A 25,323-nucleotide genomic window follows, 5' to 3' on the forward strand; every position below is an offset into this window, starting at 1 on the left:
TAAAGATGGCAGAGACGCTTGGAGCACATTACTCTCAATAAAACTGATCTTCTGTTCTTTAATTCAAGCAGATCTCTCAATGCTTGTTGCGTCAGTTACTTGTCACCCTGATAAGGTTCTGCACAATTTATAATAATAAAAGATATAAAGGAGGGTACTTCTGTGTGTACTGTGAAACCCCTCCAGAATTCCATAGGTCACTGTCTTACCACAGATCAATTTTCAGATTTATTACCTGCTTTCCTTTGTTGAGATTATTTCCAATCCAACTTGATAATTTGACTTTCATTTTGGACTGTAACATTTTAAAAACCATGCATGTTGGAATGTTTTCTGCAAATGCTGTTTCTGTGTATTCTCCTCAGTATTCATAGAATACTTTTTTGATATTCATAAATTCATTATTTATTAAATAATTCTCCCAATGCTCATTGAGTTGGGAACTATAGTACTGAATTATATATTGATCATGAATAAATGTTTCACTTCTGCTCTGATGGGTCCTGCCCAAAGTGTAGATTGCTATGTTAAATGGCCATGCTAAATTCTCCCTCAGTGTACCCAAACAAGTGCCAGAGTGTGGCGACTAGAGGATTTTTACAGTAACTTCAATGCAGTGTTAATGTAAGCCTACTTGTGGCACTAATAAATAAACTTCGACTGATATTTAAAAAAATATTTGGTCGACTAGTCTTGTATTCAAGGGTTGCAATTGTGTGTTATGATTTACCAATACATCAACAAATAAAGGGTTCTGTTGAGAAAAGCATCAGCTAATCATCTCAGTTCACATACTAGAGCTAGTTCCATCTTTTTGGCATTAGATAACAGCAGTTTGAAGAATCAGGACTATATACCTCTCAAAAAAATTTGAGTGCAATACTGTTTTTGAAGGTTTACTGTCAGGAGTAGCCTAATTTTCACTGGAAGGAAGACATTTTACATTTATAGACTCATTTCTTGAAATACAGCGAGCTAATCAACCATATAAAAGTTCCAATGAGTGTTTATTAGCATTGTTTTTTTTAATATCAAAACAATTTTAAACTTTTTTAATGCAGTGTACAAGTAAGACTTCTAACAAGCAGCAGCCCTCATGCAATTTTACAAGGGTGTAAGTGAATAAGCTTTGAGGTCGTTAACTGTCCTAAATGCTGTTTTGAAATTCAAGGGCACACAAGTGTTTATACTATACTAAGCACTGGTAGCGGCAATCACATGTTAAAGAGGATTTCAGTTTCTTTATTGGCAATTTTGGAAGACACTGAAGCTTAGCAGTAAAGCCACTGCCAGCTCTTTACATATTACTGAATATAAATCTTAAAGCTGTAGAAAACCTGAAAACTCATTTTAGTGCACCTCGGAACATCGCCTTGAGGTTACCCTCGTCATTCCTTCAATGTCGCTGGGTCAAAATCCTGGAACTCCCTCCCTGACAGCTCTGTAGATGAACCTACACCTCAGGGACTGCAGCAGTTCAACAAGACAGCTCGCCACCACCTTCTCAAAGGCAACTTGGGATGGGTAATAAATGTTGGTCTAACCAGTGATGTCCACATCCAATAAATGAATTTTAAAAATCATATCTGATTTTATTAAATGGCAGACCAGCCTTGAGGGGCCGAATGGCCTACTATTCCTTGTCCATATGTTCATGAAGTCAGTCAGGAGATGGGCACAGGTGGGGGTGAGCTGGAGGGATGTGGGTGGTTGGGTGATCATTTTTGGGAGATAAATAAGCAGTGTCAGGAGGGAGTGAGCAATTTTGGGTGGGGATGGGAAGAGCAGTGGTGGGAAAGTATGAGCAGTGTTAGGGTTGTCATTCTGCTGGCGTGCCTGACACTCCAGCTGATATACTTAAAAGCCTGTTCAGGTGTGCAGTTCTACATTTGCTCGGAAAAGCACTATGTAAATCAGTGAAAACACCAGGGTAAGCATACAGAGAAATCCCAAGTCTGTGTGGATATGGCCGTCTCCCACTATTATAAGGATTTGCGGAGCAGTCTGGACTGCGAAAAACTGGCAATTGTAAGTGTAAACTTCCTGTGTAAGTACCACGCGTCATGACTTCCTCACCATCCTGTCGCACATCAACAGCTTACCTTGAATCATTAACGACTCCTAATATTAAAAGATTCAGATCATTTGCAGTGTTCAGTTTAATCTATTGCCTTTAGGGTTGTTTTAAACATCTTCTCTGAACCTTCTCCAAAGTAAAGAATGCATGATTGTTGCTTGAATACCTTAAACTTTGATTTGATTTGTCACATGTATTAGCATACAGTGAAAGGTATTGCTTTTTGCGCGCAAGATAGACAAAGCATACCATACGTAGGGAAGGAAAGGAGAGAGTGCAGAATATAGTGTTACAGTCATAGCTAGGGTGTAGAGAAAGATCAACTTAATGCGAGGTAGGTCCATTCAAAAGTCTGATGGCAGCAGGGAAGAAACTTTTTTTGAGTTGGCTGGTATGTGATCTCAGACTTTTGTATCTTTTTCCCCGACGGAAGAAGGTGGAAGAGAGTATGCCCAGTGTGCAAGGGGTCCTTGATTCTGCTGGCTGCTTTTCCGAGGCGAGAAGTGTAGAGAGTCTCAGTGGATGGGAGGCTGGTTTGGGTGATGGACAGGGGCTTCATTCACGACTCTTTGTAGTTTCTTGGACAGAGCAGGAGCCATACCAAGCTGTGATACAACCAGAAAGAATGCTTTCAATGGTGCATCTGTCGAGGTTGGTGAGAGTTGTAGCGGACATGCCAAATGTCCTTCGTCCCCTGAGAAAGTAGAGGCATTGGTGGGCTTTCTTAATTATAGTGTCCACATGGAGGGACCAGGACAGGTTGTTGGTGATCTGAACATCTAAAACCTGAAGCTCTTGACCATTTCTACTTCATTCCCATTGATGTAGACAGGGGCATGCCCTCCACTATGCTTCCTGAAGTTGATGACTCTCACCTTCATTTTGTTGACATTGAGGGAGAGATTATTGTCGTCACACCAGTTCACCAGATTCTCGTCATTATTTTACATTGTTACCATTTAGTTGCCCTTCATAGCTTCTAGTTAATGAATACCTTTGCTGTTGTCCAACAACCAAAATTATGCACCATTAACTAAGACTGGTGTGACAACCTTATACATACATGCATCTTTTGGAATTTGTGCCCTGTCTCTCAACCTCTGTCTGAAAATAGAGTGAATTTTGTGCATTGTTGCCACCAGCTACACGATTGATTCCAGTGAGTTAATCACTAATACCACAGATCTATTTGAATTATGCCTTCTATTCTCGGGCTAACTAGTTTATGCTGTTGTTGTTTATTTCTCATCTCCAGTCTAATTGACTTGTATTAGTCAATCGTAAAAACTATTTACCACTTATTAACTGCCTTCCAGAATTTATCCAGATTCTTCTGTATTTACTGTGTATGATATCAAGGTAGATATTGTTACAATCCCCAAAGAAACTGCTCACTTTTAAAAAGATTAATTTCCCAATGAACAGAAAACACAAGATTTCATGTTTAAGACTTTTACTCTAACAGCCAAACTGAAATCAATATAGGTCAAACAATTAACAAGCTACTAATACATCAAACTAAAGAAAAAGGTAAGTTTTGCATTAACTAACATAGCCGAAATATGTCTTACGAAACTCCTTCACTGTGCACCCTGCTTCTGATAGATGTGTAGCATTACAGGAATAGTCCTACAATCACTTCTAGCTGTCTAAAGTTCTTCCCACCTCATCAGGTCGAAGCTTCCATTGTCCTTCGACAATTGTTCCACTCAGCCCAGGTTTTTCTAGATACAGTTATCACCTGCAAGGCATGCTTTAGTGACTCCATTCCTTAAATGTTCACAATCCCCGTCTGTCCTGTTTCCTTGCTTTTGAACAGAAACCAAACGCTCACCAACATCCTGCTTGGTCTGTAGCACAAAACAGTCCACCGGCTTTCTCACAGCAGTAGCTTCATTATGTCCCCTAATTCAAGCAGCAGCTGTCCTTTTTCTGTAACTATATAAAGGTACTAAACTGTCAATGGGTTTTTAGTTGAATCTCTCTCCCATGAACCAGTTCACATGGGCATTTCTCTGAACTGAGGTGGTTTTCGTGACTTCAGCATCCATTCTTTCAAAACTTTAAGTTAAAGGGAATATATTAGAACACACCATCCTGTAAAGCTCAGCATTCATGGTAGTGTGTGTGCATGTTCTCTGCACTTATTAATCACGAGCTCTTTACATAGAATCATAGAATCCCACAGTGCAGAAGGAGGCCATTCAGTCCATCGAGTCTGCACCAACTCTCTCTGATAGAGTACCTTACCCAGACCTTATCCCCACCCTATACCCGTAATCTTACACATTTGCCATGGCTAATTCATCTAACCTACATACCTTGGGGCACTAAGGGGCAATTTAGCATGGCCAATCCATCTAATCTGCACATCTTTGGTCTGTGGGAGGAAACCAAAGCACCCGGAGGAAACCCACGCAGATACGGTGTGAACGTGCAAACTCCACGCAGTCACCCAAGGCTGGAATTGAATCCGGGTCCCTGGCGCTGTGAGACAGCAGTGCTAACCACTGTGCCACCATGCCGCCACATATGCCAGGCAATTTAACAAAAACTAATGAAGAAAGAACTTGCGTTTATGTAGCAAATAATCACCTTTCTGAAACGTATTCATGGCATTTCATGTACATGAATCTATTTTAGATACAATTGTTCTGTGTCAGCTATTGTGACAGTAATCCAATGCTGATTTCATTTGTTCACAGGGTGAGGACATGTGACTTTTCCAATTGTTCATAAATTTTCAACTATGTGTATTGTATTTTAATTAGTGTACATATAGTTTTCTTACACTTTAATTGTATTTACCCAAATCTAATTTTAGCGAACAATATGGGGCTGAGAGAACGATCAATGTATAGTAACCTACAACACTAGTGATGCAATCAAATCTGATATTTTAAATGGCGACTTTTAATGCTGCAACTAATTCCACTTCTGCCAAAAAGGATTGTGAAGATTTTATTTAAGGAGAACAGTTGTTGGTTCTATGAATAATGTGATATTTTGAATAAATTCACGCTTTTAAAATTCTGCTTTTCCTTCCTAGCCGGGGTATCCATGGAATGTTTCCACTACATTTAGCAGCCTTAAGTGGCTTTTCTGATTGCTGTCGAAAGCTGTTGTCCTCAGGTATTTGTAATAAAGTAAAACCTTTCGTTACAAATTCGTGCTTCGATCTCTTTCATAATCATCATTTAGCCTCCTCTGACTTTCTTCTCAGTCCCCAATACTAATTGTTAAAACAAAGATAATCACGAATGTGACCATAAGACATAGGATCAGAAGTAGGACTTTAGGCCCATTGAGTCTGCTTCCCATTCAATAAGATGTGACTGATCTGATAACCTGAACTCCACTTTCCCGCCATATCCCCATAACCCTTGATTCCCTTACTGATTAAAAATCTGTCTTTCAGCCTTGAGTGTACTTAACGACCCAACCTCTGCAGCCCTTTGCGGTAAAGAATTCCACAGATTTACTACCCTTCTGAGAGAAGAAGTTCCTCCTCATTTTTGTCTTAAATGGGTGGCCACTTAGTCTGAAATTATGCCTTCTGGCCCTGGACTTTCTTACAAGGGGAAACAACCTCTCAGCATCTACTCTGTCAAGTCCCCTGAGAATCCTACATGTCCTACATTGCGGCACAGGCTTGGAGGGCCGAAGGGCATGTTTCCTGTGCTGTAATGTTCTTTGTTCTTTGTTCTCAGTAAGGTCTCCTCTCATTCTTCTAAACTCCAGTGAGTACAGGCACAACCTACTTAACCTCTCCTCTTAGGAAAATCCTCCCATACCCAGGTTCAGTCTAGTGAAGCTCATTTGGACTGCTTCAATGCCAGTATGTCATTCCTTAGATAAGAGGACCAAAACTGTAGGAATCCTCCTCAGGTGATGGTGTAAAATGAGCAATATGCCATCGGCAGCCCATAAAACACAGCCTGTGATATTTAGCTCAATTGCAGTCAATGTTGCACATTTCTGATAATGCTCTTTCCTATAAGGCTCATTTTACACTGAGACAAATTTCTAACACATGACCAGTATTCATTACCTTTTTAAGTTAGTTCCAATGCTCTTGCAACCCCTACATTTTGTTTGTAGTTGAATATTGGATCCCCAATTATGCTTGCTTCAGCACTTTACAATTGCTTTCTGGATAATCAAATTACCATTTTTATTATGTGGAACAAGGAACTAATTTAAAAAGTGTTGTACCTGTTCCTGTTACCAGATTCGTCTCCCATAGACTTCCACTCCCCAAAATTACATGCATTTCCTTGTTTGCTACATAAAATTAAGACCGAATAAAATAAAAGATAAATATGCTAAAAAGTAGTGCCCGAGTATGTCTGAATGATGTATGTAGTAAACCTGCAAATGTTTAATGAATCTGAATTCCTTGTGTGCTGCAAGCTCATTATTGGGCTGTAGAAACTTGAGAGTTTACTGGAATAAATTGGGAATTTCCTGAAAATAATTTCCTCGTCACTATGACAGCTGTTGCATACTGATTACCTTAATGTAAGTAATTTTCCTTCCAAAGGTGTGACAAGTTCTGACACCACTGCCCTGATCTCATGCCCATCCATTAAAAGTTCTGTATCTTATGTACCATGAGGTAACATCATATTAAGTGAATATCAGACTACCAGTCAGTGTGTGGACGTTGATTATTTTAAACACGATGCATTTAATTTTCTGTTTTTTGTTAGCAACGTTGAAAAGTTGCTTTCAATTTTTGAAAATTGTTGCTATATTGTGTATGCTAAATAAAACTCTGCTTAGTACCAGATCAGCTATAAAAGTTCTGCTGATAGATTGGCAGAAGGGATGAATGTTCCTTTTATAGTTTTACAAAGAGCTTATTCATTTTACAGGCTTTGATATAGACACCCCAGATGAATTTGGCAGGACCTGTCTTCATGCGGCTGCTGCTGGAGGGTGAGTAATGATCTTTCTGCTTTTTTTTTGAGTAAATAGCACTGAGCCATCAACAGCACTGTCGCAGTCATAATTATATCCCTATGGCTCATGGAGCAGCGGTTGGAACATACAAGTAGCAAACACCATTATCTTCGTGGGAGATGGGCTAATTAAAACATGAATGCAAATGGAAGTGCTGCTATCAAGCATGACCTTGATCAGGAAAGTCTTCATTAAGGCTTCTTGCAATGCATTGCTTTACTCTTCTTCCAGTCAAATAACTTTGCTGCCATATTATGAGTTCACACTTGCACACAGTCTTATTTACAAGGTATTCGAATATCAAAATTTATTTTAGTTTATTAAAGATAATGTTTAGATTAAACTTGATGACCTTAACAAATTATCTTGTGCTTTAAAATTGCTAATGTTTTGAAGGCATTTAAATGAATTCTGGAGATTTCAGTGACATTCCACGAATATCCTTTTCAAGATATTTAGAGTGGTTCCCTCAAACGCTCTGTGGTTTATTACATCATGCATAAATGTCCCAAGTTATCCTTTTTTATTCCAATTCTCTGTTCTATAAGCTGATTTTAGCTAGGACAAAAATAAGTTGTTACATTTGGCGCTAGTCCAAAAAGAAATTGGACATGGTTCCCACTCCTCAGCAGTTCTTGTCTTGGGAAACACCCTGTCCTAACTTAATCATGGATAATTGCCATTTAGCAAAATGATATCAAGGAATCAGGACATTTAGCGCAGCCAGTCCATGTCACTGTTTACTTCCATGTAAATACATACAGTTTCTGCCTCTTACAGCAGGCAGGTTCATGCAAATACTATTTTCCCATTATAAGCAGTGGCTGGTATAATGCACTCTTGTTAGTGACCCAGTACCAGCAGCCACATGGCCCACCACTGATGCACAACGTTAAACAACCAATCAGCACAACTCCACATCTCTAAAATAGTGTCAGTGTCTTTTAATAATCCAATGCATACTGAATCATCCTAATGAATTCTTTACTCATTCACTTTATTCCTCATTGAAGATTGCATAAAAAGTTCTGGACACCACCAGAAAACTATAAGAACAGTACAAGAATTTCTATCTGAGGTAATACGCTGTCTGATGTGTCCATCAGCTTTTGGTGTTTAATTCAGTTTTTTCCAATGAACTGTTTTAAAGCCAATGCATTTGGTGAATGAAGTGTTGCATAGAAAATAGGAGCATTAGTAGGCCATTCAGCCCTTCGAACTTGCTCCACCATTCAATATAATCATGGTTGATCCTCTATCTCAATGCCATACTCCTGCACTCTCCCCATACCCCTTGACACTTTTAGAACCTAGAATTCAATCTATTTTTTTCTTAAATATATTCAGTGACTTGGTCTCCACAGACTTGTATGGTAATTCCACAGGTTCACCATCTCTCATTGAAGATGTTTTTCCTCATCCGTGCCCTAAATGGCCTACCCTGTATTCTGAGACTGTGATCCCTTGTTCTAGAATTGTCCCCCCACCCCCCCCAATCCCAGCCAGAGGAAACAACATCTCTGCATCCAATCTGTCCAGCCCTGTCAGAATTCTATGCATTTCAGTTAGATCCCCATTCATCCCCTCTAAGGCAAGTACATATTTTCTTAGATGAGGAGACCAAAACTGCACACACTATTCCAGATGTGGTCTTACCAACAGCCTGTACGGATGCAGTAAGTCTTGCTCCTGTACTCAAGTCCTCCTGCAATGAAGGCCAACATACCATCTGCCTTCCTAACTGCTTGCTGTACCTGCATGCTTGCTTTCAAGACACCAGCTATCTTTGTACGTCAACATTTCTCAATCTATCACCATTTAAATAGTACTCTGCTATTCTGTTTCTCCATCGGAAGTGGATAACTTTACAATTATCCATGTAATACTGCCATGCATTTGTCCATTCAGTCAAGTTGTCTCAATCATCTTGAAGCCTCTTAACATCCTACTCACATTCTCACTTAGTTTTGTGTCATCAGCAAACTTACTTTTGATTCCTTCACCCAAATCATTGATGTATATTGCGAATGCACTGATCCCCGCAGGACCCCACTAGTCACTGCTTAACACTTTGAAAAAGACCCATTTACTGTTGTCTGTCAATCCATGCCAATATATTACCCCCAGTCCCATGTGCTTTAATTTTGCACACTAACCTCTTATGTAGGACTTTATCAAAAGCTTTCTGAAAATCCAAATATACTACATCCCCCACTGGTTCACTCTTGCCTATTCCACTGGTTACGTCCTCAAAAAACTCCAGTAGATTTGTCAAACATGATTTCCCTTTCATAAATCCACTTTGACTTGGTCTAATCCCGTTGATATTTTCTAAGTGTCTTGTTATTGCATCCTTTATAAGAGACCCGAGCATTTTCCTTGCTACTAACCGGTCTTTAATTCCCTGTTTTCTCCTCACTCCCTTTTTTAAATATTGGAGTTACATTTGCCACCCTCCAATCTGCCGGGACTGTTCCAGAATCTACAGAATTGTAGAAGATGACAGCTAATGCATCCACTATTTCCCTGGCCACCTCCACTATAGCTGGTGCCCTGAGATATAGATTATCAGGTCCTGGGGACTTATCAGTTAAATTCTCCAGCACTATTTTTTAAATAATAAGGCATTGAATACAAGAACAGGGAGGTTATGATGGAGCTGTATAAAATGTTGGCTCGGCCATAGCTGGAGTTCTGTGTACAGTTCTGGTCACCACACTATAGGAAGGAAGTGATTGCAATAGAGAGGGTGCAGAGGAGATTCACCAGAATGTTGACCTGGATTGGAGCGTTTCAGCTATCAAGAGAGACTGGATAGGCTGGGGTTGTTTTCCTTGGAGCAGAGAAGGCTGAGGGGGGATCTGATTGAGGTGTATAAAATTATGAGGGGCATAGATAGGGTGGATTGGAAGGAAATTTTACCCTGAGCAGAAGGGTCAATTACTAGGGGGCATAGATTTAAGTTATAGGGCAGGAGGCTTATAGGATATGTGGCGAAGAGGGTGATGGGAATCTGGAACTCTGTCTGAAGAGGTGGTAGAGGTGGGAACCCTCAACATTTCCTAGCAACTTTATATGACTCCTCTTTGGATCTAATACTATCCTTAATTTATTTTGGGCAACAAGATGGAATAATTAAGGATCTCATAGTGAAGGTAGCAGCGACCATAATATGATTTAATTTTAAATTCAGTTTGAGGGAGAGAGGAATGGATCTGAGACGGGCGGAATTTCACAGCCTCACTCGTTCTGAAGCTGTAAAATTCTGCCTGTGGTCAATGGACCTTTCCATGGTCCGCACCTCGCCCACTGATTTCCATGGCAGGTGGAACAGAAAAATTCCGTCCTACGTTTTTAAACTTAAATACGGGCAATTACGAGGGCATAAAAGCTGAACTACTGAAGTGAATTGACGAACTATGTTATGGGGTAGGTCAACGGAGATGCAGGGGCAAAGATTTTAAGGGGATATTTCAGAATGCACAGAATAGATGCATTCCAACGAGTAAGAAAATGTCCAAGGGACGGACCCTTCATCCAGGTTTAACTAGGAGGTTTAAGGATAGTATCAGATTTACAAAGCAAAAGCATATAATTATGCAAAGATAGGTGGCAGGTCAGAAGATTGGACAGAAACTAGAAGCAGGAGTAAGCCATTCGGCCCTTCAAGCCTGCTCCATCATTCATTTTGATCATGGCTGATCATCGAATTCAAACTCCTAATCTCCCCCCCACTTCCCCCACCCCCTTCCTCCCATATCCCTTGATCCCTTTAGCCCCAAGAGCTACATCTAATTTATTTTTGAAATCAGACAATGTTTTGGCCTCAACTACATTCTGTGGTAGTGAATTCCAAACATTCACCACCCTCTGGATGAAGAAATTTCTCCTCACCTCAGTTCTAAAAGGCTTATCCCTTTATCCTCAAACTATGACCTCTAGTTCTGCACTTCCCCACCATTGGGAACATACTTTCTGAATCTACCCTGTCTAACCCGGTTAGAATTTTATAAATTTCTGAGATCCTCTCTCACTCTTCTAAACTCCAGTGAATATAATCGTAACCGACTTGTACCCTCCTCATATGACAGACCTGCCATCCCAGGAATCAGCCTGGTAAACCTTCACTGTACCCTCTCTATAGCAAGGACATCCTTCCTCAAATAAGGACACCAAAACTGCACACACTACTCCAGGTGTGACCTCACCAATGCCCTATACAATTGCAGCAAAACATCCTTATCCTTATACTCAAATCCTCTCGCTATGAAGGCCAACATACCATTTGCCTTCTTTACTGCCTGCTGTACCTGGTGCTTGCTTTCAGCAACTGATGCATGAGGAAAACCAAGGTCTCATGAGGTTGAGTACCTCTCTCAATTTACACCCAATTAGGTAGTAATCTGTCTTCCTATTATTGCTACCAAAGTAGATAACCTCACATTCATCCACAATTATACTGCATCTGCCATGCAAATGCCCACACGCTCAGCCTGTTCAAATCACGCTGAGGTATCTCTGCATCCTCCTCACAGCTCACCCTCCTATTCCTCGATTCCCTCCTTATTCATGTATCGATCCAAATGTTGTTATAGAATCTGCTTCCATCACCTCCTTCTGCAGCGTGTTCCAGGCATTCACCACCCTCTGTGTGAAAAACTTTCCCCTTGCATCTCTTTTAAACTTTCCCCTTGCATCTCTTTTAAACTTTCCCTGTCTCACTTTCAACCTATACCCCCAAGTAATTGACCCAAATTTGTATCATCTGCAGATTTGGAGATAATACATTCAGTTCCCTCATCCAAATCATTAATATATAATGTGAACCATTGGGGTCTTAGCACAGATCCCTGCAGAACCCCACTAGTCACTGACTGCCAATCAGAAAAAGACCCATTTATGCCAACAAATTCCCTCCACTGTCCTTGAGTGGACCTACCCTTTACTTAGCTCCCCTCTTCCTCCTTATATATACATAAAAAGCCTTGGGATTCTCCTTAATCCTGCCTGCCAAGGACATTTCATGGTCCTTTTTGCCCCCCTAAGTCCCTGTTTAAGCTCTTTCCTGCTGTCTTTGTATTCCTCAAGAGCCTTATCCGTTTTCAATTTCCTGAAATTTATCTATGCCTCCTCTTTCACTAAGCTCACAATTTCTCTTGTCGTCCAGGGTTCCCGAATCTTGCCATCTTTATCCTTAATTTTTACAGGAACATACTTGTCCTGAATTGTTAACAACTGACTTTTAAAAGACTCCCACATATCGGATGTGGATTTATCCTCAAACAGCCACTCCAGTCTACATTCCCTAGCTCCTGCCTAATACTGTCATAGTTAGCCTCCCCCTAGTTTAGTACTTTCACTCTGGGACTACTTCTATCCTTTTCTACAAGTATCTTGAAACTTATAGAAATGTGATCCCTGTTCCCAGATGGTCCCCCACTGAGTCATCAGTCACTTGTCCAGGCTCGTTTCCCAGAACCAGGTCAAAGATAGCCCCTTCCCGAGTTGGACCATCTACAAATTATCTCGAGAAGCACTCTTGGACACACTGAACAAACTCTGCTCTTTCTAAGCACCGGCACTAAAGGAATCCCAGTCTATAAGTCTGGAGAACAGGTATTTTGCATCAGTCTTCACTATAAAGGATGCAAGTAACATCCCAGAAGCAGCTATAAACCAAGAAGTAGATGGAAGGAAATAACCAACTAAGTGGTATTGAGTAAATTGTTGGAGATGCGGGCTAACGAGAGCTCGGGACCTGATAGACTTCATCCTAAGGTCTTAAAAGAGGTGGCTAGTGAGATAGTTTATGCATTGATTTTATTTTTTGAAAACGCCGTAGATTCGAGGAAGGTGCCATTAGATTGGAAGGTAACAAATTTAACTCCTTTATTCAAAAAGGGAAGGAGACAGAAAGCGGGAAACTATAGGCCACTTCCCTTAACATCTGACATAGGAAAAATGTTAGAAGCTAGTATTGAATACGTTATAGCAGGGCTGTTGGATAAGTTCAAGATAATTAGGTAGAGGCAACATAGTTTTGTGAAAGGGAAATCATGTTTAACCAACTTATTGGAGTTCTTTGTGAAAGTAACATGTGCTGTGGATAAACGGGAACTATGGATATGCTGTACTTAGATTTCCAGAAGTTATTTGATAAAATGGTACATCAGAGGCTATTGCAGAAAATATAAGCTCATGTTATAGAGGGTAACATATTGGCATCAATAGAAGATTGGCTGGTTAACAGGAGGCAGAGAATAGACATAAATGTGTCTTTTTGAGGTTGGCAAGATGTAATGAGTGATGTGCCACAAGGATGAGTGCTGGGACCTCAACAGTTTACATTTTAGAACAAAAGACAAGAACAAGGAAAAGCACAGAGGCCTACACTGCACTACACTGTCTGTACTTATCCATTGACACTCTTGATTATCTACGAATGTCAGGCTATTGTCAGTCCGTCTATATATTCTGTGTCTGCGTGCCTCTATCCACTTCACCTGACGAAGGAACAGTGCTCCAAAAGCTTGTGATTTCAAATAAACCTGTTGGACTATAACCTGGTGTCATGTGACCTCTCACCTTGTCCACCCCAGTCCAACACCGGCATAGAATCATAGAAACCCTACAGTGCAGAAGGAGGCCATTCGGCCCATCAAGTCTGCACCGACCACAATCCCACCCAGGCCCTACCCCCACATATTTACCCGCTAATCCCACTAACCTACGCATCTCAGGACTCTAAGGGGCAATTTTTAACCTGGCCAATCAACCTAACCCGCACATCTTTGGACTGTGGGAGGAAACCGGAGCACCCGGAGGAAACCCACGCAGACACGAGGAGAATGTGCAAACTCCACACAGACAGTGACCCGAGCCGGGAATCGAACCCGGGACCCTGGAGCTGTGAAGCAGCAGTGCTAACCACTGTGCTACCGTGCCGCATCTCCACATCAAATAAAAGTACGGCACAGGAACAGGCCCTTCGGCCCTCCAAGCCCATGCCGAACATGATGTCATAATTAAACTTTAAAAAAAAACCTTCTGCCCTTACTCGGACTGTAACCCTCTATTCCCTCCCTATTCATGTACCCGTCCAGATCCTGTTTCAACTGACATTCCCTGTTTGTTCTGTAGTTCTTTTCTGGTCAAGCTACAACCTGGATTCACCCTCCTCGCTTTGTGGGCTGCTGCTGCATGGCCTTTCCCACATGTGATCAGAGTCCTGTCCACAAGTCCGAGATCTTTTCCTGGTATCACAACGCCTTTCGAATGCACTGTAAAAACATACACTGCACTTTCTAGCCATTCACATTTTTACCTAATTTTGTCAATCCACAGTTCTTGTCTCTTGACTTTCATCCTGCACATTTAACCAATGTTTACATTTAGAATAAAGAAATAACAAAGAAAAGTACAGCTCAGGAACAGGCCCTTCGGCCCTCCAAGCCCATGCTGATCATAATGCTCTAACTAAACTACAAAAATATCCTTCTGCCCTTACTCTGTCCATATCCCTCTCTTCCCTCCTTACTCATGTACCCATCCAGATGCCTCTTAAATGTTGCCAATGTGCCTGCTTCCACCACCCCCTTTGGTGCGCTGTTCCAGGCACCCACCATTCTCTCCGTGAAACACTTCCCCCACACAATTCCCTTAAACGTCCCCCCTCTCACCTTCAACCTGTGCCCCTGTGACCTGGATGAAGGGATGGTTACCAAAAGTACTGATTAGACAAAGATAGGTAGGAAAGTAAGTTGTGAAGGAGGCTACAAAAAGATATCTATAAGTTAAGTGAGTGGGCAAAAAATCTGGCAAATGGAAAATGTGGGAAAATGTGCAATGGTCCAATTTGGCAGGAAAAATAAAAAGCATATTATCGAAATGGTGAGAGATAGCGGAGCTCTGAGGTGCAGAGCGTTCTGGTATCAGCAGTGCATGAATCATGAAATGTTAGAGTGCAGGTACATCAAGTAATTCGGAAAGCTAATAGAATCTTATTTATTGCGAGGGATGTTGAATACAAAAGTAGGGAGGATAGTTTGTTGTACAGGGTGCTGGTGAGATCACATTTGGAATACTGTGTACAGTATTGGTCACCTTATTAAGGAAGGATGTAAATGCGTTGGAGGCAGTTCAGAGAAGGTTTACCAGATCAGTATCTGGAATAGGTGGGATGTCTAATGAGGAAAGGTTTGACTGGTTAGGCTGGAGTTTAGAAGAGTAAGAGGCGACTTGGTTGAAACGTATAAGCTCCTGAGAGGCCTTGATGGAGTGGGCATGGTGAGGATGTTTCCTCTTGTGGGAGAATCTAGAACTAGGCAGCGATGAAGCAGAATTTTTTCACTTAAGGTTTGAGGGTCTTTGGAAGTCTCTTCCTGAGAAGGTGGTAGAAGCAGAGTCCAATATTTTTAAGGCAAAGATGGATAGATTCTTGGTGAGCAAGAGGGTGATAGGTTATAGGGAGTAGGCAGGATGCATATTTGAGGTTATTATCAAATCAGTCATGATCATGTTAAATGACAGTGCAGGCTCAAGGGGCTGAATGGCATACTTCTGTTCCTTGTTTGCATATTTGTATGTATATTACTTCCTTAATTTTACACACATTGCTATATCACTCTGTCATTGCTCTAATGACAAATGGCCAAATTTCTATAGTCTTACTTCGTATTTGTATTTCCTGATATCAGATAGCATTAAAGTTAATGTCACTGAAGTCTTAATATTCTTCCATAGTATGGAGCCCAATACTGCAAACAATATTATAATTGAGGAGTTATTACAGTTCTACATAGGCTTATCATTATCTCTTGGTTCTATATTCTATATCTCCTTGTGATAAAAGGAGATATGGAATATATTTGTTTTAAGCCTTATCAACCTGGTGTTCTGATATTAATTGACTTGTGTGCATGTGTTCTAAAATCCCTCTCCATAACATTGAAGGTACTTTCATTTCGAATAGAGCATAATTATTGCAAGTTTTTCAATTCAAAATGCATCATATTTGTATTGAACAACACTGGCTCCATTCGCCAACATTTAGATCATCCCTGATCTAATAAATATATTTTTAGATCTTCTAAATAATTAATGGTATTTGTTTTTTGGTATCATTTGCAAATCTAAGCCCACAGAACTGCACTCCCATCAGGGAAAGAAAGGGGCATTTCAAAACAAAATAGTATTATGACATTATCTGAGAAACTGTTGAAATACTAATTAGCGATGGCAGTTTGTGATTAGAGTGTATAAAATACTATCCATGCTGTAGATGAATTGCAGTATTGTTTGATAGTTTTACTTTGATTTACAATTTTTTTTAGAAATCTGGAATGTCTCAACCTGTTGCTTAACAGTGGAGCTGATTTCAACAAAAAGGATAAATTTGGACGGTAAGAAATGAAGCTGATTTCTAGAATAATTCAATTTGCTGTTAAGAGTGAAACTCGGAATTCATATCAAGGAATTTTTCCAAGATTATGTTAAAGGTGATGCTCATTCCAAGCATACTTATGAAGTTTTACCTAATTTCCTGTTGGGTCTCTGTCCTTCCTTAGTTTAGGCACATATTTCCTCATACCAGTTTGTTTTTTGATTCTTTTTCCTTTGCAAGTTCTGAACGCAGGTTGCTGCTAGCATGGGACTTGCAGACGCTATTGCCACTGCTGTTTTGCTTCGTCTTTTCTTATCATCTTAATGGCGTGCATGTGCCTGTCCCTGTGTTCCTCCTGGAAGCACATCGGGGCTCAGTTTTTCCTCTTGGGTAGATGTGAGAGATCCCATGGCAGCATGCAAAGAAAAGGAGTTTCTCCTTTTGTCCCGGTCAGCTAAAATCATTAAAAACAGATCACTTTGACATTTATTTCATTGTGGCTTGGTGTCTTAATTTTGCTTTAGGAAGCTCAAGTGCCTTGAAGTTGCATCCTGTTAAAGTTGCTATATAGAACATAGAACATAGAACGCCACAGCACAAACAGGCCCTTCGGCCCACAAGTTGCGCTGATCATATCCCTACCTCTAGGCCTATCTATAGCCCTCAATCCCATTAAATCCCATGTACTCATCCAGAAGTCTCTTAAAAGACCCCAACGAGTTTGCCTCCACCACCACCGACGTCAGCCGATTCCACTCACCCACCACCCTCTGAGTGAAAAACTTACCCCTGACATCTCCTCTGTACCTACCCCCCAGCACCTTAAACCTGTGTCCTCTCGTAGCAACCATTTCAGCCCTTGGAAATAGCCTCTGAGAGTCTACCCTATCCAGACCTCTCAACATCTTGTAAACCTCTATCAGGTCACCTCTCATCCTTCGTCTCTCCAGGGAGAAGAGACCAAGCTCCCTCAACCTATCCTCATAAGGCATGCCCCCCAATCCAGGCAACATCCTTGTAAATCTCCTCTGCACCCTTTCAATGGCTTCAACATCTTTCCTGTAATGAGGTGACCAGAACTGCGCGCAGTACTCCAAGTGGGGTCTAACCAGGGTCCTATAAAGCTGCAGCATTATCTCCCGACTCCTAAACTCAATCCCTCGATTAATGAAGGCTAGTACGCCGTACGCCTTCTTGACCGCATCCTCCACCTGCGAGGCCGATTTAAGAGTCCTATGGACCCGGACCCCAAGGTCCTTCTGATCCTCTACACTGCTAAGAATGGTACCCTTCATATTATACTGCTGCTTCATCCCATTGGATCTGCCAAAATGGATCACTACACATTTATCCGGGTTGAAGTCCATCTGCCACTTCTCCGCCCAGTCTTGCATTCTATCTATGTCTCGCTGCAACTTCTGACATCCCTCCAAACTATCCACAACACCACCTACCTTGGTGTCGTCAGCAAACTTACCAACCCATCCCTCCACTTCCTCATCCAGGTCATTTATGAAAATGACAAACAGCAAGGGTCCCAGAACAGATCCCTGGGGCACTCCACTGGTCACTGACCTCCATGCAGAGAAAGACCCCTCCACAGCCACTCTCTGCCTTCTGCAGGCAAGCCAGTTCTGGATCCACAAAGCAACAGCCCCTTGGATCCCATGCCCTCTCACTTTCTCAAGAAGTCTTGCATGGGGGACCTTATCGAACGCCTTGCTGAAGTCCATATAGACCACATCCACCGCTCTTCCTTCGTCAATGTGTTTGGTCACATTTTCAAAGAACTCAACCAGGCTCGTAAGGCACGACCTGCCCTTGACAAAGCCGTGCTGACTACTTTTGATCATACTAAACTTCTCTAGATGATCATAAATCCTGTCTCTCAGGATCCTCTCCATCAACTTACCAACCACTGAGGTTAGACTCACCGGTCGGTAATTTCCCGGGCTGTCCCTGTTCCCTTTCTTGAATATAGGGACCACATCTGCAATCCTCCAATCCTCCGGAACCTCTCCCGTCTCCATCGACGATGCAAAGATCATCGCCAAAGGCTCCGCAATCTCCTCCCTTGCCTCCCACAGTAACCTGGGGTACATCCCATCCGGTCCCGGCGACTTACCAACCTTGATGCCATTCAATAGTTCCAACACATCCTCTTTCTTTATGTCCACATGCTCGATCCTTTCTGTCCACCGCAAACCAGCAGTACAACCACCCAGATCCCTTTCCACCGTGAATACCGAGGTAAAGTATTCATTAAGCATCTCCGCCATTTCTAACGGTTCCGCACAAACTTTTCCCCCTTCACCTTTTAAGGGTCCTATGCCTTCACATCTCATCCTTTTACTCTTGACATATTTGTAGAAAGCCTTGGGATTCTCCTTAATCTTACCCGCCAAGGTCTTCTCATGACCCCTTCTCGCTCTCCTAATTTCCTTCTTAAGCTCCTTCCTACATCCCGTATACTCCTCTAAATCCTTAACACCTCCTAGCTCTCTGAACCTTCTGTACGCCTCTCTTTTCTTATTCACCAGGTTCATCACAACCTTCGTGCACCACGGTTCCCGTACCCTACCAACACCCCCCTGTCTCATCGGAATGTTGTCATGCAGAGCTCCAGACAAACATTCCTTGAAAATCCTCCACTTTCCTTCGGTACTTTTCCCCAAGAATGCCTCCTTCCAATTTACCCGTCTAATTTCCTCCCTGATGACACTGTATTTCCCTTTACTCCAGAGAAACACTTTCCTAGCCTGCCTGATCCTATCTCTTTCCAATGCTATCGTGAAGGAGATAGAATTATGATCGCTATCCCCAAGATGCTCACCCACCGAGAGATCCTCCACCTGTCCAGGTTCATTAGCCAGCACCAGATCAAGTACAGCCTCTCCTCTAGTAGGCTTATCCACATACTGTGTCAGGAAACTCTCCTGGACACACCTAACAAACTCCTCTCCATCCAAACCCCTAGCCCTAAGGATATTCCAATCTATGTTTGGGAAATTAAAATCTCCCATCACGACAACTCTGTTATTCCTACATCTCTCCAGGATCTGTTTCCCCATCTGCTCCTCAACATCTCTGTTACTATTGGGCGGCCTATAGAAAACACCCAGCAAAGTTACCGACCCCTTCCTGTTCCTAACCTCCACCCACAGAGACTCCGTAGTCAATCCCTCCACGGCGTCCACCTTCTCTACAGCCGTGACACTATCCCTGATCAACAGTGCCACTCCCCCCCCCCCCCCCCCCCTCTCTTGCCTCCCTCCCTGTCCTTCCTGAAACATCTAAAACCCGGCACCTGAAGCACCCAGTCCTGTCCCTGAGACATCCAAGTCTCCGTAATGGCCACCACATCACAATTCGAAGCAGCAATCCACGCTCTAAGCTCATCCACTTTATTCACTACACTCCTGGCATTAAAATAGACACATCTCAGACCTTCAGCCTGAGCACTTCCCTTCTCCATCACTCGTCTAACCTCCCTCTTACCCTGTCTACATTCCTTATCTATTTGCGAGCTAACCTCCTCGCTCTCAGTCCCCTCATTTCGATTCCCTCCCCCCAACCTTTCTAGTTTAAAGTCTCTCCAGTAGCCTTAGCCATACAAATATAAGTTGTTGTCCTTGTGAGACCTTGTGCAAATTTGCTGCTGCATTATGTACGTTGCAACAGTAGCTTCAAAAATCAATGAAGAGCTTTGGATCAACCTGAGGTCATGAAAGATGTTTAACAAGTGCAAGTTTTTATCTTAAAACCAAGTTCCACCTCTACGTAGCAAGAAGTCATATTTCCATATCTTGTCAGAAGGAATATTCTGGAGCTGTTTTATGAAAGATATTAACAAAATGAAGCACATTAAATGCAATATTTAGGTTGCTGTGTACGAGTTACTTAAGATTGCACACATGCATGTCAGATTTATTGTCCAGATTTATGTTGGCAAAGAGGAAGAAAATTACTGTCTTCAATCATATTGTCATTTCTGTTGCTTTAAGAACAGGATGATTCCCAGTTACCAGCCCAAATATTTTCTTGTTCTACTTTAAGCTAGCATAATTTATTAAGAACCCCACTTCTGTTTTTCTGTATGATTTTGCCATAAATATAGAGAGGTTGAACAAATGAGGAAAAGCTTTAGCTTATAAGCCTTCCTCTTCCCTATGAATGCAGTTCTCTTTGAAACCTCATTTTTCTAATTGTGATGTGTATGCTTGATTTTGATGTTTCCTTTAATTTTCAAATAAACTGAGATTCCTGCTGGCATGAATCCTAATTACTCTTTAAAAAAAGTTATGGTGCTCCCCTCGTCATCTACTTCACCAATTTGAGGCCTTGTCTAGTGATTTGATTAAAGTATTGTCTTGTGATTTGAGTAAGGTATGAGAAATACACGACTCACGTTCTCTATTATGTTAATAATATGTCATGCATGGGGGTCGAGACTCACTAGATTTATTACCCCAGTGAAGCATCTGTTCTTATACTGCAACTCTTTCTGCTCTTCTTCCACCTGACTGCAGTGGGCCATCTTTGCTCTGTACTTCACTTTAGCTGTTTCCTGGCATAGTTCGTTATTCAAACATTCTTCTTCAGCTGCAATCCCAAGCTCTAACCTCCTACTTTCCTTGTCCAAGGAGTCAGACCACTAGTACTCTTGCCCTGTCCCCAAGCCTGGCAGACTCTCATTGAAGTTCAGGGACTTGGAGCAAGAAAATGGCAGCGATTGGAAGGATGGGTGGAGTGGGAACTAAGAAGGAGACCTAACAACCAAACAGCAAAATAGTGGAAGACCAAATGACATATACTTTGCAAGTCATTTTTCATTCCCTGGTGTGGTGTATGCATATTTTTTAAAATTGCATTTAACCAATATACTGGTCCTTGATCAGAATGCATCTGTCAGTGTTCCATCAACAAAGAATTGTAATCATAAGTTAATGTTTAATTTTTCCTCATTTTATTAATCTGAGGAAAACCCATTGGAAGAAAAGGATATCAGAGATAATTTGTTAAAATAAATGAGATTTTTGACTTATCTCTCCCATATGCAGATGTTTTTAGACTATTTATTTGAAGTTATTTCTTTTATTTCTTACATTTGATATATTTTAATCATGTTCTCTGTAGCTGCTTTTATGCCGTTCATGGAGAAAAAAATTATTGATTGTGTGATCATTTGGTTAGAGAAAACTAATTTCATTTCATTCACTCAATGTTATTTACTCTCAAGAAAACGAGGATCGGGGAGAAGTTAAGATTTAGTTTATAGGTACGGGGAAGTTAGATCTGTGAAAAATATTCTAATCTAGCTTTGAGGATCCATGACATAGTTCAAAATGAAACTTGGGTGCCTTTGTTTAGGTATGAGGTGAGTGCAGTAATGGAACAGATTGTTAGCATGGACAGCTGAGGTAGGATTTAAGGACAGACTTAATTCCATTTGGTGATGAGGATATAGGACTATTTGTTCATTATTTAAAGGGAAAGCTGGATGGACTAAGCATTATAATGTTCCTATTAGTAAATACCTAGCGTGACACTGAGTCATGAATACTAGTAGCCAGCAGAGATAGCTGGGTTAACTGGTCTCAATTGGTATCTCAAACCTCTTGGAAAATGTCTATAAATGAGGATAGGATTGAGCTCAATTGATGGCATCTAGGCTGTTGCACATAAAATTACTATGTGGATAAGGCAATTTATGATTGGCGGTGCTTGTGCAACCATATCCCAAACAAATCACTGTCTTCATGAAAAGGGGAAAGAAGAAAAATATGAAAGGGCAAGATGGTTAAAAGAACCTTTTCATGATGTGGCTTAAAAAAATCAGAAGGGTATTTACTGAACTTTTTTTCTGTCTATTCTTGTAAGGACCTCACTGCATTATGCTGCTGCCAACTGCAACTACCAGTGCCTGTTTGCTCTTGTGGGATCTGGGGCCAGTGTAAATGACCTTGATGAAAGAGGTTGCACACCGCTTCACTATGCAGCAGCATCAGACACAGACGGAAAGTAAGTAATGCAGGCTGGTTGGAAACTGGCATTGACAAAGCTCACTATTGATTAATCTTTATTTGTGCATTGTTTCTTTCTCAAGGCTACAGCTAGTCACCTTCTCCCCTTTAAATTAAATGAACCAATGCTGCCAGGTTTTATAGATTTGGAGTATTTTTGAATGCCAATTTGGAATTGGTAGAATGTATTTGCCAAGTTATAAATTGAAGGTATATATAACTAGTAACTGAAACTCCTAATTTACAAATTACCTAACAAGATTGATGGCCTCTGGTTAGTAGACAATTTATTTGGTCAATACACTACCTGATCTTGAATCAGATCTTTTGAAAGGACAAATTATGCTTAAACAGCATGCCTTTGTCAAGTTCTTTTCCCTCAAAGAGCTTTGGATTTCCCCTCTCCTCATTCAGGTTTCATTATTTGGTCTGTTGGTTTGTGCAGCATCATTGTCTAAAGGAAAATATAGTATTTTACAACACACAATCTTCAAGCAGTTTGATTTACAGTGCTGTGAAGACATTAAAATGATTTTCTTCACGATCTTGATCTTCTTGATTGCTCAAGTATTGTATGCACTGGATTCCTTCATTGTGGCCTATGGTTACATTTTCCCCACTGGAACCATTATTCTTTTTTTTGACAGCTTGGTGAAACAGCTGGCCACTTTCTCTTGCCTTTTTCCCAGATACTTTACAATGTATTTAAATATTGACCCATTTCAGTTAAAACACTTTTGTTGTTCACTAATGTTCCATGTACAAGCAATTCCTTAACAAATCTCCTAAACTCCCCTTGGTTTTTGGGGGTGATATTAATTTTAAGCAGTTAGCCCAATTAAAATAGATTTTTCTATTTTACCATATCAAAATGCCTAACTATTTCGAGCACCTCTAATACATTTCCTCTTAACTTTATGTTGAGAGGCTTTTTTTCAAAGCCCCTCATCCCGGTATCATCTAAACTGACTTCTAATATACCTTTTCCATACCATTGATACCCTTACTAAAGCAGGGTGCCTTAAACTGGATCCACTATTCTGCCTGTCCTAATCACTTATTTACATAGATTTGTCATCGCCTCTTTAGTTTGTACTCCGTGCCTTTGATCTTATTAATTAAATTGCTATTTTGCAGTTTATTAATTTATCATATACTTTAAAAGATTTAAGTTTTGAATCCCTAACTCTCTCTCTTATCCTTTTAGGATTTTGCCATTTAGTGTATAATTACTTTCCTTGATCTTCGCAAAATGCATGGCCTAATATTTCTTGCGTAAAATTTTATCTGACCTCTATCTACTAAATCTGCTAACTTGTCCATATCTCGTCGTTGTTTACAATCCTCTGCACAAGTTAATAACAGTTTTCTGACTTTTCGCCAAAAGACAAAATAAATCTGAAAATGTCACCAACCTTAGATGAAGGAGATAGTTGCTACTTTCATTTCGAGTTTGTTCATCTCTGTTTTATCACAAGGCATTCACTTCTTTGACGATTTGTTTTTTATTGCCAGCTATCACATTTTGTGTTATCTTGTTTTCATTGTACTTCCTCATTTTAAATCATTATATGCTTCTCAGACTGTTTAACTTATTTTACTTAGTTATGCAATGTTCTTTCCCCTTATTCAAAACATCTCCAAAAATGCAAAGTTTACTGCTTTATATTTGAAAGACAAATGCAGAATTTTCAGTTAATTATCTTGCCCAAAGTAAGAGTGACCAGGTATTCCCGTTAGCTATTGTTTGAAAGATAGCAGGGACCTTTTAAAAATTGAACATCAGTTTTGGTTCAGCACGGTATCCTGTTTATACAGGATCAGTTTAGGAACAGCTCTGAGAGCTTCAATTGCCTGACAAGTGGTCATAAAAATATTTTTGAATGACTTGTTAATGAGATTTTAGGATGCCTATGAGCTGTATACCAAGTTGGTTTTGCATGTAGTGTTTTCTGATTGTTTCTTTCAAAACTTCCTGTCGATAAACTAGCAGTTTGATTTGACTTCCTGCAATATAATAGCTGCTTTGTGTGCAATTTTGAGCATTTGCACGTGAAAGCTTAGTTTTATGCTGTGTATTGTGGAATTGGTACTTTTGCAAGCATTTGCATCCAAGTGTGAAAGCTGTCTTTCCTGGCACAATGTGGAGATGCCGGCGTTGGACTGGGGTAAACACAGTAAGAAGTTTAACAAGAAGTACCGCAAGCCCACGGATAACCTCACGATGCTCCACTTCTCCAGCTTCCACCCTAAACACGTTAAAGAAGCCATCCCCTACGGACAAGCCCTCCGTATACACAGGATCTGCTCGGATGAGGAGGATCGCAACAGACACCTCCAGACGCTGAAAAATGCCCTCATAAGAACAGGATATGGCGCTCGACTCATTGATCAACAGTTCCAACGCGCCACAGCGAAAAACCGCACCGACCTCCTCAGAAGACAAACACGGGACACAGTGGACAGAGTACCCTTCGTTGTCCAGTACTTCCCCGGAGCGGAGAAGCTACGGCATCTCCTCCGGAGCCTTCAACATGTCATTGATGAAGACGAACATCTCGCCAAGGCCATCCCCACACCCCCACTTCTTGCCTTCAAACAACCGCACAACCTCAAACAGACCATTGTCCGCAGCAAACTACCCAGCCTTCAGGAGAACAGTGACCATGACACCACACAACCCTGCCACAGCAACCTCTGCAAGACGTGCCGGATCATCGACACAGATGCCATCATCTCATGTGAGAACACCATCCACCAGGTACACGGTACATACTCTTGCAATTCAGCCAACGTTGTCTACCTGATACGCTGCAAGAAAGGATGTCCCGAGGCATGGTACATTGGGGAAACTATGCAGACGCTGCGACAACGGA

General features: G+C 41.1%; 1 protein-coding gene across 6 annotated transcripts in view; it reads left to right on the forward strand.

The window, feature by feature from the left end:
• LOC144508221 (serine/threonine-protein phosphatase 6 regulatory ankyrin repeat subunit A-like) overlaps positions 1 to 25,323 on the forward strand; it is a 219,696-nt gene that overhangs the window by 146,837 nt on the left and 47,536 nt on the right. For all 6 annotated transcript variants that reach the window (XM_078236052.1, XM_078236060.1, XM_078236075.1 and 3 more), the window contains 4 exons: positions 5,127 to 5,209; positions 6,955 to 7,018; positions 16,375 to 16,443; positions 22,305 to 22,445. In XM_078236052.1, the coding sequence (XP_078092178.1) occupies positions 5,127 to 5,209; positions 6,955 to 7,018; positions 16,375 to 16,443; positions 22,305 to 22,445 (357 nt within the window). The remainder of the gene's footprint in view (positions 1 to 5,126; positions 5,210 to 6,954; positions 7,019 to 16,374; positions 16,444 to 22,304; positions 22,446 to 25,323) is intronic.

Source organism: Mustelus asterias, chromosome 2, assembly GCF_964213995.1.
Source record: "Mustelus asterias chromosome 2, sMusAst1.hap1.1, whole genome shotgun sequence".
NCBI lineage: Eukaryota > Metazoa > Chordata > Chondrichthyes > Carcharhiniformes > Triakidae > Mustelus > Mustelus asterias.